Genomic DNA, 14951 nt, shown 5'->3' on the forward strand with positions numbered 1-14951 from the left:
GTGGGTACAATCTATCACACAGTACATTGTTTCAGAAATTTGTAGTTACAGGTAAACAATTTACAGCAGTACCTTTCCCACTTTGTAAGAATAAAATGCTACAGAGATATCTCTACAAAAAATACATCCAATCGCATCTCTTGGCAACAGCATTCCCTGTTATCTTTGTGTGACACAAGAACAACAAAAACTGGCTGTATTTTAATTTATGTCAGATAATTATTTATAGAAACTTAGACATGGCAATGAAGAACAGCTTCACCAGCTGAGCTTGCAGACCTGGGATAAAATGATGATAGGATTAAATGAAGATCAATTTTGAAGAGAGATGTTTGGAATGAATTTAGTGTAAATACTGATATCACTTTATCCTTAAAAAGGGGAATATAAAAGTGGATAATTCCCTGAAGCCTAAAAATTATTTATTGCATGAGCTATAGTCAGTGCCATAAGAAAACAAACTTCTGTTTAAGAAAATTGAGGTCATGGGTATCAAATGGCTCAAAAGGAAATTTCATCAGCTTAGTTGGGCCACTTTGTTATCCTACAAGTAGATAGTTTTTTTTAAGTGAGCATCAATAAATGTATTATATTTCATACAGCTGAGGACTGGAGAAACATTGTTTCCCTGAAGCCCAGAGTAGATGCCGAAAGATTTCTGGAGGATAACCCTCACAAGTGAAAAATGAGTCAAATAATTTATATGTAGGCTTGGAAGGATTAGATTTGTATTGGTAAACGTTGGCTAACATCAGTTTCACTAAGCACACACAAACTGATAAAAATATTGCCACCAGTAATAATAAATATGTCCAAGTAGCCAAGTATGAAAAATGCTGCTTATTTGAATTAGATATGAGAACATTTATTTTGTACATTGTGACATGTTATATTTGCAGTTTTAACAGTTGTAAAGCTTTAAATTTTTTAATCTTAAAGTCAGCCATTAAATAATAATTTTCCCACCCACCCACCCAGAATTAGACCTAAGCACTTCCCCTTAACTCTGGAAATTTTTACTGATAAAAATTTTAAAAAGCTTAAAAATATCTGTGTACAAATTATAAACAAACAAACAAGCATCCAATTCTGCCAAGCCTATTTATATGGGATAGTTTAAAAGATTTCACACTGTACTGTTCACACCAGGTCATCAGATTTTTCTCCTGAAGGGTACAAACACTTAAGAAGGTTACTTCCAAGAAGCTGAGGGACTTCAGAAACTGCTCAGAAACACCAAGCCTCTTATTGCCAAACATGAAAAAAACAAGCAGAAATCTGGCTGGTTTCAGGTTCCCTTGGCTGGTAATATAAAAAATTGCTGGTAGCTTGTTGCTCCCTCCCTCCTTTTGGGTGGGGGGAACAGAAAAAGTCGGGGCAAGAAAAAGTAATGTGGGGGGAAGATGATGATGAGGTTGATGAGTATGTGATGAATAGGAAGGGAAATACCCTTTTCCAGACATTCCAGCCATTCAGCCTTTTAATCATGGTTAACTCTTGAAACCTAAACTCTGATTATATTGCCTATAAGGGTTAAAACCACAGACAAAGGGTCCTAGAAATGCTTGGGAAGCAGCAAGTGAGTGGGCAGAAGACCATGAGAGCCAATGGAAACAGTGACAGAATGTGGGCTTCTGAAATGGAAGCAGTGACCTTCCCACTCCTATTATTGTGTAACCAGAGGACACCTGGACAGACATTAATTAAGCCAGAAAGCAAGGCATGGGAAATCTAGTGACATGCATGCAGAGGGAAGGACTAAATCTTGAAATAACAGGCATGTGAGTAGAATAGGGAATGTTTAGTCAGACACAATCAAATTATTTTCTTTTATTTTGGGGTTTGTTGGACTTCTCTATGGCCAGGTCTACACTAAGAGATTAAGTCGAATTTAAGGGTCTAAAGTCGATATTATATACCATCAGTCTACATCATAGTACTCAATACTTTCATTTGAAGTGGCTCTAAGTTTGAATTTTGTAATGCCGAATTCCCCAGGAGTAACTCCTAAAAGTAGATTTTACAATGTTGACCTATGCAAGTGCAGGCAGCAGCATTATTAAAAATCAGTTTTTTTAGCCTCTGAAACTGTCCCACAATGCCCCTTGATGGGTCCTTGCTGGTCATCACTTCCCCCCCACTGCTTTCCAGGTAAGCAAGGAGTAGGTGACAAGAAGCAGTGGTCATCAGTCCCTGAATTTTTATTGAAATTTCCTTTCCTCTCCACCCAGCATGGCCAGCTGACATCTGGAGTACATCTCTACAGCACAACTAGCATACCTAGTAGCCATGAGTTCCCAGGATCACAGAAAAGTCTCCGCACGGAGCCAACAGGAGATCCTGGATCTCATTGCAGTATGGGGGGAAGATGATATCTGCCTTCAGCTCATAGCTAGCAAAAGAAATGCTGATATTTATGCAAAGATATTGCAAGGCATGATTCTCAGATTCATGATTCTCACCAGGGATGCTCAGTAGTGCCATGCAAGGAGCTGAGGCAAAACTACCAGAAGTGCAGAGAACCAAATGGTCGGTCTTAGGCATCTCCCCAGAAATGTCGCTACTATGATGAGCTTCATGCTGTTCTGAGGACAGACGCAACCTCTTCCCCCAGAAAACACACCGAATCCTCAATAAACAATGCTGCTCGGCAGGAAGCCCTGTCTCATTTGCTGAGCAAGGAAGAGTTAGACAACAGCAGAATACAGTTGACTGCAGAAACAGAACCTTTTGTTTCATAAACCAGGACATGTTTTTCATCTTGTATCCCATCCTCTTATCTCAGGAGGTGGCTTTGGAGACAAACCAGGATGCTGAAGAGGGCACTTCTGGCGAGTATGCTTTTTTTCTACTGACAATAGTAGGTTGTAATTATGTGGGGGAGGGTCTATGCCCGTTTCCCTTAGAACAGCTTGTTAATATTTCTGATGATGATGATCCTAGTGTTTGGACAAAAAGCTAAAGCTAAAAATCCTGTTTGGACAAAAAGCTGAAGGTCTTAGACACTTTTGGATTCTCCTCACAAGATTTCTGAGCAGACCTGACTTATTTCTGCTTCCATGATAAGACTTCATACTGCATCAAGCCACCATTAAGTAATCTGGAATCATGGCCCCACAGAGCATTCTTGAAATTTTCCAACATTGCACCCAGACAGAATGAGCAATCTTTCCATACCCTTTTTTCTTATTCTGAGGAGGCTGCTGTCTCATTTGGCAACCTAGAGCACATGAGAAGTTTTGAGTCACCAATGATTTTTTGCCTGTGACCCACCATGTGCAGAGCAAAACTAATGGAGCCTTACTGGCTTTAAATCATGGTGCAGATTTCAAATCCAGGCAGTGCTTTAAGAAACACATGCTGCAGCCAACCTCCTCCCCCTGGGCTGGTAGCCCAATGGACAAATGACAGCTCCCCCCCACATGCCTGCAGGCGATCAGTCCCTCCCCCGGTTCATGTGCACACCTGCAGTGACTTTTAATGATTTTTTAACTCCTGAAGCAGCTGTTTAAAATCCATGCAGTGCATTAAGAAGCACACACTGAAGCCAAACCTCTCCCCACTGGGCCTGCATCTGATCAGACATGCAGGAAATTTTTTTTTCCCCGTGAATCAAAGAGAGCTTACCATGGTGTTGCGCTAAATATTAGCTGTAGAAGAGCTTACATAGTTCTAACTGGAATCATGCATTCTTCAGCCTTAGGAGTCAACAGAGTTACTTTGCAGTTGCAGTACAGTAAACCCTTGATTTAACAGACTAATGGTGGGGAGCGGTATCCTTTAATACCGAAAATCCCCTAAATCCAACAGTTTACTACCCACCCACCCCCGCTAGGCTCACCCAGCCCCAGCCTCTCCTCCCCACGAAAAAGATGGGAACTCACCAGACTGCAGCCACTGGATCTGCCAGACCATGGCTGGGACCCTGCTGCACACAGCAGGAGGAGCCCCACCATGTGGCTGGAGGGACTTCACTGTGCACGGCTGGAGGACCTGCCACTGCCACCACATGCTCCTCCCACCAGGGGTGGAGTGCATACATGAGTGCCATCTCCCTGCATATGCACCCCATCCCTGGTGAAAGGAGTGTGCGGTGGCTCCGGAGGGGGCTCCTCCAGGTGGCAGTGGTAAGTCCCTTAACTTCTGGGGGGAGGCAGTGTGGGAGAGGGCTTAGGAGTTCACAGACGCCAGTGGACTTTCAGAAAAATGGGGTTGTCCGTTGGTCCCGAAGTCTGCTAAATTGGGGTCTGTAAAAATCAAGGGTTTACCGTATTTTCTTCCACAGAAACATACAGCCATTCATTCTGACCCTACGTTCATTGTTCTGAATAAAGAGAAAAATGTTGCTATTGACATTGGCATTAATGTATTTCCCCCACCCCACCCCAGGAACCGACCTGGCAACCCTAGGCAGAGGCCTCAATCCCCCCAAAGTGAAGCTGCCTCAAATGTGGAGGAGGAGGAAGTCCTGTCAAGAAATGATGGAGAATTACTTTGAAGTGGCACCAAAAGAAAAAGTTAAGCTTAGAGAGTGGAGCAAAAGCATGGATGGACAATCAAGCACAAATGAATGCTCTGGGCCTGTCAATAATCAAAAGGCAGACTGAGTTAATTGAAGCAATGCTTGAAAAAAAATCCAAAATTGAACTCTTCACTCCTGTGCAATATATGCCCCCCTATCCATACACAATCCCCTCACCTGGTCAGGGTCCTGTATCCCCCATGCACCCCATGCCCCCTGATATTAGGCCTCCCTCAACCCAATCAGTCCCCTCTCCTGCTCAGGGCTCTGCATCCCTCTTACACTATATGCCCCGCCTTCCATACCTCCTCCCTCTGCACATTCTGCCCCCTCCTCTCATCAGGGACCCAGAACGAGGTGGGAAGGTCATGGCGATCCCTGCACTTTACCCCCACAGAATCACCCAGCAACAGAAGACTAACATTCGATGAGCCATGACCTTACTATCTTTCTGTTTTCCCTATATCCACCACTCTGCCATTAGGGCCCCTGAAATAAAAACATTTTGGTTGTAAAAAGAAAGTTTTGTTTATTAGTTAACATGCATTGGGTTTGGATGTGGTGGCGAGAATTGTCACATAGTTGGAGAGGCTTTTATAAAAGGGCAAGGAAACAGCATGGGTGTACAGGAGAGGGATGCTAGTTAATGCCCTTCACGCTCATTCACAAACTTGGTTTTCAAGCCATCCCTGATTTTCACTTCCCTCTTCCGGTGCGTCCCTGATTGTTCTGAAGTTTGGTTGCTGTTAATTTCTGGCCAGGATCTCTGCCTCTGCCAACCCTCTCCCCCCCCACCCCCTCCCCACACACACACACGAAATTTTCCCCCTTTGCCTCACAAATGTTAAGAAGAATACAGAAGACCACAATGACAAGAGCAGTGTTTTTGTCACTGAGGTCTAAGCAAGTCAAAGGCACATTTTACCACCATTCTGCACCTGCTCAGCCTGAAGTTGAAGAGCTCCTAACTGGAGTCCAAGGTGCCTGTGTATGGCTTCATAAGCCGAAGAAACAAGGGATAAGTGGGGTCACCATGAATTACTGTATACATTTCCATACCCTCAATGTTAATTTTCTGCTCTGAGAAAAAAGTTCCACTCTGTTTATAGGGCTCCAGATCAGAACTCCTAAAGATTCACGCGTCATGCATGCTTCCCAATGACCCCACGTTGATGTCAGTGAAACAGCCTTTGTGATCCAACAATGCCTGCAACACCATAGAGAAACATCCTTTGTGGTTAATGTACATGGAGGCCTGGGGGTTCAGAATCAGGAAGGGAATGTGTGTTCCACCTATGGCCCCACCACAGTTAAGGAACCACATGACAGCATCACAGTGTTGGAAGTCATCACAAAACATTGCACCAAGTTTTCAAGCATCTTGAGATTCATGATATTGTTGGTAACAGTGAGTGGCGTGAAAATTCCCTTGTCCACTTCTTTTCAGAGGGAAGCAGGAAGTGAATGCATTCTAGGATGCCAAACACAGAACCATTTGCGACAACTTTTTTGCCTACAAGATACTGGCACAAAATGCCAAAATACAATGGATCTGCAAGAACTGTGGGATAGGTGCCCATGATGCACTGCTGCCACACTCAGACTTAGGCAACATTGTGGGGACACACTAATCAACTTTGTGAGCAGTTTCGGACACTCAAATTCAACTTTATAAAATCAAATGCTAAAAAGTCAACTTTAATAAATTTGATTTTATTCCCAAGTGTAGACATACCCTATGTGAAGCACATATAGCCCACTCTTATACTGTAACTTTCTAAACTGAATCCCAGGGAAGCAATTCTCTGAGTTTTAATCTTTTTTTTTTCCAGATGCTGTGTAACATGTAGCAACCAAATAATGTTGCACCAAGGCTAGGTCTACACTAGCCCCAAACTTCGAAATGACCACGCAAATGGCCATTTCGAAGTTTACTAATGAAGCGCTGAAATGCATATTCAGCGCTTCATTAGCATGCAGGTGGCCACGGCACTTCGAAATTGACATGGCTCGCCGCCGCATGGCTCACCCCGACGGGGCTCCTTTTCGAAAGGACCCCGCCTACTTCGAATTCCCCTTATTCCCATGAGCAGACAGGATGGCATCTGAATGGCCATTTCGAAGTTTGGGGCTAGTGTAGACACGGCCCAAGTGTGTTTAACTTTGTTTAGTTATTTAAAAAAAAAATCACCCTTTCAAGACTATGATCTGATTCATGTATCCTAGAAGGCAAAAGGTTTTGTGTACCGGTGCCTAAAACTGTAAATTCAAACTACTAAAAGAGATTACAGTTTCCAAGCTCTTGCCAGAAGAAGGGTTAAAAGGTGGTGGGAGTACCCAAGAAGGAATTCCCAAGTGCACCTTCCTGAGTTCTCAAAGGAGTTTTTGAATTTGGGTGGTGACAGTGATACCAATCCAAGGGCAGGGAATTTGTGACGTTGGAGAGTTTTAATGCGTGCCTTTAGTGGCAAGGTCTTTACAAGTGTATAACAGTCCCCCACCTTCCACACTCGAAGTGTGAGAGTGGGGAACAGCTTGGACACAGGGCAAGGTCTTGGACCAACAGTTCCAGACTGCATCCCGGGGATCTAGTCAAAGAGTGTTGGGCATGGTCAGCAGGTGAAGACCCAGCTGCCACCAACATAGTCTTCCCCAGCAGCCAGTTAGCGATGTAAGCAGTTTTGGGATGGGAAGGCAACACATGGGATTCTATTAAGGGTTTACCTTGTTTTGAAATAGGATTATCTTAGTTTTTGGCTTATTTTGAAAGCTGGGGTACTTATTTACAGCATGAAAGTTGGTAACAAATGGGTACATGGCCTCTCCCTCATCCTGGTGGATTTTGTCTCTGCAATTCTTACAGATTTTACAGCAATATTTGTCCTGACGATGGGAAGGTAGTGGGATCACAGACTTCAGCAAAGGTAATAAAAGCAGCTGTCTATGAACTATTCTCCTTAATTAAAGGAGAAGACATCTAGTGGATTTCTAGCACAGTCTTCCACAGCATGCCCACCCTACAATCTTAAAAACTGACCTATGTTAGGTTGACCTACAGCCACCACCTACATTCCCTGTAAACTGCATGGCCATGCAACAGCCTATTAAGTGCCACACAGGCACTGAGGGAGTCCTGTCCACTGGAGCTGCTGAAGTCAGAGGAGGAGTGCATCTCCCTCAACCCAAACGCAGGCCTAGCCCAGACCCAGACCAACCCTCAGCCTGCTGCTGCCAGGGGAGAGGTGGTTACCCCCACCTGCAGAAGCACCTCAGCTAGGAAAGAAAGTTGGGCAAGTCCTCTCCCTATCACAGCCCCAGGACAGCTTGCACCCCAAACTTCTCATCCCTGGCCACACCCTAGAGCCCTCCCCACCCCCCCGCATGCTAACCCTCTGCCCCAGCCCTGAGCCCCTCATCCCTGGCCCCACCCCAGAGGCTAGAACACCAGCCAGAGCCTTCACCACCCTGCACTCCAACATTCTGGCACCAGCCCTCAGCCCACTCCCAGTCCACCACATGGATTTTGTTATATCCAACAATATGGAGGTGATGTGTAACATATGACCTCTACATTGGTGCAGAAAATAAAATTCAGTCTACGCATACGTGGGAACAATTGGAGAGAATGGTGGATTGCTGAGATGGTGAATGTCCACACTAGCCTCCTTGGGTCAGCGGTGCATTCTCACCAGGATGCTTCCACCAACTGAAAAGGGGTAGCATGGAGGGTTGAAAGACACAACTCTAAGCTCTGTTCAGATACCTGCAAGGAGCACAGCTGCTCCCTAGATTTCTTACATACGTGCTCCCAGCTGGGAAACAGCCACTCAGGGCTTCTTACTTCCAACAAGGAGCTCCACATCCAGAGTCTGGTCAGCTGCCAAGCATCCAGTGGAAAGCGTGAAGCAGAGAGCTTTGGTGGACTGCTAGGCTCCCAGACAGGAGCCTTGGTAGCAGCCAGACTTAGAGCAGAGACCCAGCAGGAGCATGGCTGAGGAGCTGGGCTTTCTTGTAAATTTAAGAGTCACAAAATTGACCAGACAGTCAACAGCAGATGTTAGTAATGCAGTATCTGTGAAACCCTAATTGCACTGACACAAACCGTATGCACCTTCAGTTATGGCACTGTAGTAGGAATTATTTTGGAGGGAGAAGGCTATACTGCATACACTGACATGAGATCAACATAAGCTGCCTTACAGAGACCTAATCACATAATGTAGACAAGCCCCAGCCTAGTGTCAAGAGCAAAGGAGTATTACAAACGTATCTTGGAGAATCACAGGTCTTACAGCTTCCATGAGTTTTACATGAGCTTTTTTTCCCTGAACAGTCCCATAACACCTCACTACTGAGCTTGTGTCTGAGGCAGGGGGAGTTTTACAAAACCAGCAACTGTGCACTCACAGTCCTGTTGAAATTAAAGCTTTATTTACTCCTGAGTAAGATCCTAAACACCTTTGCTGCTGAAGTGTTAACTCTCACCAAAAATATATTTTCAAAAGAAAAATCAAATCTTTATGTAATTTACTGCATAGTGACATTTACCTGGAGATGATCCATGGTTAGCAATACTAATCTCTTTACTAATTACTTTACTGTTTGCAACCACTGTGCCAAAATTAATCTCCGGCTCAATTTCCAGATAACAGCATGGAATTAATCTGCAGAGAAAAAATATTTTAATTATTTTTCCCAGAGTTTCAAGCTATTTTGTAGGTTTTAAATAGAATATATTTGAACAATGGAATGGAAAAAAATCTGCTTTCCTCTGAATTTCATTAACAACACAATTATTTACACAACTCAGTTCAGCAATACTGAGAATAAATGAAAGACATAAAAAATGCTTACTTATTAAGCTGTCCATCTGCTTATTTTTAATTACTCTACCTTTAATTTAAATTCCAGTCAGTCAATGAGCTGAAATATAGCTCCAGCTATACATTACATTTTAATTCTTGTGTTACAGAACAAGACCCTAATATAAATTCTCAGAAAACCTTCCACTCATTTGTGCTAATGCCAACATAAATCTAAGATAAATATATACCACATTTTAATAGCAGTTGACAAAACTAGAATTTAATCAAGATGTTCACATTTTAGTGTAACAAAACCTATGGACTTTACAGTCATAATCTTTTTTATGGATATACATCAAGTAGTTTCAATATCAGTTTTAATAAAAGAAGCTAGTGAAATCATGTTAAAGCTAGCTGTTTTGCCAAGGGGTCTCAATCAAGATCAGGCCTCCATTGTACTCAGCATTGCACCAACTTGACCCGTAGAGCATGCAGTTTAAGGTTCCCAATCCTTCAGTGGATCATGTGCAGACAGACTGCTGCATTCAACAGCAAACTGTCCCAGTGTTTTTAAAAAAAAGACAAATAGTAAGAGGCCAAAAGAGCTCCTAACTGAGCCATGTAATGGCCTAAATACAGGGTGCATCTCCTAAAACTAGAATGGAGAGCAGGGGAATGAGGGCAGGCAGGTGGAAGCCCCAAAGGGGGCAGCAAGGCGCCAGCTTCCCCCAGCAGCCTCGCACAGGGCAAGAGAGCCGTGGCAGGGCTGGGGGAATGGCTACAGTGGCGAGCTACACCTGGACAGCTAGGGAGCCGCACCCAGAGGAGGGCACCCAGAGACCAGGGCAGGGGGGGTGGTTAACCTCCCATCACCTGGCAAAATCCATCTTTTGGGACCACTTAGGTCTCCAGGGTGCTGGACCAGAAAGGTGCAGCCTGTGTCAAAAAGGGGAAACATGGATTAAGTGCTAAGCACAAGTACAGAAAAATAGCATGAACATGTAGAAACAAAATCAGAAAAGCTAAGGCACAAAATAAGTTATCTTCTAGCAAGTGGTATAGGTGGCAATAAGAAGTTATATTTAAATATATCAAGAACAAGAGAGAGATAAAGGAAAGCTCAGTTCCTCTACTTAAAGAAGAAGAGCTAATAACAGATGATAGCAAAAAAAGCTGAGGGATAGGAGACCTATTTTTCTCCAGTATTCACTCAAAAAAGTTAATGGTAACCAGATAATTAATATTAAACAAGGAGGAAAATATACAAGACAAAACAGGAAAAGAACAGGTTAAAGAATATTTAGATAAATTAAATGTATCCAAGCTAGCATAACTTAAGAAATTAGCTGAAGCAATCTCCGAACTGTTAGCAAAGGTCTTTGAGAACTCCTAGAGGACAGGTGAGGTCCCAGAAGACTAGAAAACAGCAAAACATTCTACCTTTCTATGGGGTATCTGATGACACCCTCCCACATTTCCATCTCCTACATTTCATTTCCCTCATTCCCCTGCCGTGTTAAACAAATGTCCCTTTTTCCAGAAGGGGTCTGGCTTGCCTGTATAAGTGATGTGCTTTTTATAATTGACAGGAGGGGAGTGGAGGGGAGGGGTAGTTAAGCACTTAGGATCAGTTTGAAAAAAGATTTGGAGCTTCCCAGATGACAGGTTTAAAAAAGGGGTGCAAAAGCATTAAATCTTTGTAGGCTTCAATCTGGATTTAGACTTCCTGGCAAAAAAGATCCTCAGATCAATAATTTTGTTTCAAACACCCAAGAGCCAGCCCTTGACACCAAGAAGCGGATCCCTCCTGGACCCGTGGGGTGACAAGGATCTACTCAAAGACCCCCAAGGTGAAGAGCCGTAATGCCCAAGCCTACGCCGGATGGTCACCACCCTGGGGGAATGAGGCCAGCCCCCCGCTACAGCATGGAGGACATCCAGGTAAAGGTGAAGGAGGTCCAGCAGTGTTACATCCATGCCCAGCTTGCTGACCAACACTCTGGGGGCAGGATCCACCAACTGCACCGGGATTTAGACCTGGCAAAGACGACCCTCAGAACAAGAATGTGTTTAAGTAGACATGTGCGCTACATTGAAACTGCAATGAATCATTGGAACAGTTACAGCTCGGGGTGGCTATAAGACACCGACAGGCAACTCCTAAAATCATGACCACCCAGAGAGAATTCTCCTGGGTGGCTAAAAGACCCCCAATTACAGCCAGTCCTCTGGCCTCAGGGCAGGGCCCACAACCTGCACCTGGATTTAGACCTCCTGGAAAAGAAGATCCTTAGAAAAAGAATTTGTTTAAGTAGACCCGGGTGCTACTCTGAAACTGCAATGAATCATTGAAACAGTTACAGCTCAGGATGCCTAAAAGACCTCAGACTACAACCAGGTTTGGCCTTGCCAAAGAAGACCCGCAGAACAAGAACATTCCACGCTGCAAGCCTCTCTTGGAGAGCTGGTAATTGGATAGCTACTACATTGCCTTCTTTGAAACAGTTATGGCTAAGGGCGGCTAAAAGACCCCCAGCTAAGACCAGCACCTGAAAATCATGACTGCCAAGAGAGACTTGCCCCAGGCGGCTAGAAGACCCCTGATTATAGCCAGTCCCTTGACCTTTGGACAAAGCCCATACAAAAATTTCCTCTAAGAGGACTGCCACGCTGGTGACAAAGTATTTTCTTCTGTTGCCCAAAAATTGTGACCCTACCTGGCTACAGGACCCTCACCACACACAAGCTGCCTGGCACCTTGCACAGTACATCATTTTATTGATTCGGAGTCAAGCCGTGTGAAGCGGCTGGGCGCGAGAAAGTTCCAGACTGCGTGGTGCCTCCAGGGAAAGGGAAGGGAGGAGATGTAGGGGTCAGGACAAAAGGTAAGCGGCTGAAAAGAAGTTCCTTTTCCAAGCACGACCCCCCATCCACAGCCTTGCTGACACACAGTGTGAGGGAGGGCGGGGGGCGGTGAGCAGCTGGCACCAGGCAGCGCAGAAATAAAAGGAAGCTAGCAGAGGTACATATAGAACCACAGACCCCACAGCAGCACTAATAACAAAGAAAAAGAAAGAAGATTTTTCAGCCTCTCATGACCCTACAGCCAAAGGCTTCCAGATGCTGAAATGAAATGGTCTTCCTGCTGCCTAATTCCTCCACACCTGAGAGCAGTGGAGATGGCAGAGACCAGAGTGGAGAACTGTGGGGCCCATACAGGACATCTCTGGAGGCTAATGAATTTGATTTAAAGACATGGCGCTTCCTCACTACCCTTCATTCGGAATTTAAAATTCAACCTGAACACTACACCCATCAGCTTACTACAATATTACGTCAATATTATGTGATTTTAGTGTACCATAAATCGAGCTAATGGAATTTACAGTGAAGACAGACACTTGCAAAAATCGGGCTACATATCTGTTTTAAGTCATTATCTCATAGTGGAGAGACAGCCTCAGTCTGAATTCAACAAGATGAAATCTAAAGAGACAAATGCAAAGTACTTCACTTAGGAGGGACAAATCAAATGCACAATTACAAAAAGAACAACTGTATAGGTGGTAGTACTACTGTGTGTCTTACTGGATATCAAATTGAATATGAATCAACAACATGATGCAGCTGCAAAAAAAGGCTAATGTCATTCCGGGCTGTGTGAAAAGGAATGAAATAAGACATGTAAAGTAACTGCCCCACTCTATTTGGCATTAGCAAAGCCTCAGCTGAAGCACTGTACCCAATTTTGGGTGCCAGGCTTTGGGAAAGATGTGGGCAAATTGGGAAGAGTCCTGAGAAGAGAATAAAAAATTATTTAGAAAAAGATTTAGAAAACCTAACCTATGAGGAAAGGGTAAAAAACTTGGACATGTTTAGTAAGAGAAGAAAATGGAGGGGAGAGGGATGAGGAGAGGTACCAAATATGATAAAAAGTGTTGTTATGAAGAGGACTGTGAACATCTGTTTTTCCACATCCACTGAAGGTAGAGCAAAAGTAATGGGCTTAATCTACAGCAGTGGAGATTAAGTTACATATCATGAAAAACTTGCTAACTATAAGCAGTTAAACCCAAGGAATAGACTTCCAAGAGAGGTTATTAAAGAACACGTTGGACAAACACCTCTCAGGGATTATGTAGATTTACTTTGTCCTGCAGGGTGCTACACATCATGACTTCCTGAAGTCCTTTTCATTCTATTTTCCTAGGATTCTGTGACTCCTCAACTAAAGTGAGTGCGTCCAAGCCCGCCACCCAGTATTGCCCCAAGACCCAGCATTTCAAAAGAGGCCTGGAGCTCCAGCCACCACTGCTGTTACTTTGGCAGCTGTGGCTGGACCACTGGGCCTCTTTGAAGTGCTGCAGCTTGGGTGAGCGGGGAGCGTCACAGTCTGAGCAGTGCTAAGGGCTGACTGCACTAGACCACGCCCCTTCCATCCTTGGACCCACCCTTTCTGGGGCACAGACCCAGGTCCCCTCTCCCACCTTTCCCCAGGGTCCATGGTAGTTCTCAGCCCCATTTAATGCAGCTTCACATTAGCATGGCAGTCTGCCAATGCACAGTCCATTACCAGATTGGAGCTTAACAAGTGCATGCAAGCAACAGACGAAAGAGAGCACAAACGTATCACTGACACTATAATGAATAGCATAAATAAGCAATGACTCCACCATGAAGCCCCTACAGATTCTATGCCATTGTCAAGCCTGGATAAAGGAGGAGGGTTGGTCAGATAAGTGACAATGTGCTGAAACAATATGCATGAAATCTGACACCAGCACATGCAGAGGCAGCAGTGAGAATGTGCAGAGAGGTGGGAAGTTTGTTTAGAACGAGTAGAAGTATAAGACAAGGAAATCCGATATTGCCGAATATCTTCATCACACACCTAGAGAGAGTGATGGACAAAAATCAAAGAAAAGGTAGAAGGGATATCTGTGCACAGGATGAGAATCAATAAACTTGAGGTTCATGAATGATATAGTTATCACTGAAGAAGAAAAGAAGCTAGCAAGAACAGTGCGGGTGCTAAACGAGGAAGAGAAGCAGTATGGACTGATTACGAACATGAATAAAAACAAAAACGATGTTTGGAGATAAGGAAATAGGAAGGAAAATCACTGTAGACAGGATCAAATCAGAGAAGGAAGAGAACTTCAGGTATCTGGGGAGCAACATAACATATGATCTAGACTGTAAGAAAGAAATAGCAACTAGAATAGCGAAAGCAAGAGCAAGTTGAAAGTGATGGATAAGACCTGGAAAAGCAAAATGATTAACTTAGGAATGAAGCTGAGCTTCTTGAAGACAACGGTATTTCGCAGCATGTTGTACAGATGTGAGACGAGGGATAATGAAAGATTCAAAGAGAAGGATATTGGCATTCAAGAGGAATTGTTGTAGAAAGATCGTGAGAATAGGATGGATGCAGAAGGACACCAATGAGGAATTATATAGGATGACACAGACGAAAGAAAACCTACTGCAGAATGTTATGGAATGGAAGTCACAAGTATTTGGGCATATTTGCAGAATGAACAATGAACAAAATATCAAGACCCTGGTATCTGGCATAATGAACAGTTCAAATAGGAGAGGCAGACACAACAGAAAACGGATAG

The 14951-nt window shown here is 44.0% G+C and overlaps 1 protein-coding gene across 1 annotated transcript in view; it reads right to left on the reverse strand.

Annotated features, from left to right (window-relative positions):
• CFAP47 (cilia and flagella associated protein 47) overlaps positions 1–14951 on the reverse strand; it is a 324141-nt gene that overhangs the window by 289285 nt on the left and 19905 nt on the right. The window contains exon 3 of the mRNA XM_074988334.1: positions 9071–9186. Coding sequence (XP_074844435.1) covers positions 9071–9186 — 116 coding nt within the window. The remainder of the gene's footprint in view (positions 1–9070; positions 9187–14951) is intronic.

This window comes from Carettochelys insculpta, chromosome 1 (genome assembly GCF_033958435.1).
Source record: "Carettochelys insculpta isolate YL-2023 chromosome 1, ASM3395843v1, whole genome shotgun sequence".
NCBI classification, from domain to species: domain Eukaryota; kingdom Metazoa; phylum Chordata; order Testudines; family Carettochelyidae; genus Carettochelys; species Carettochelys insculpta.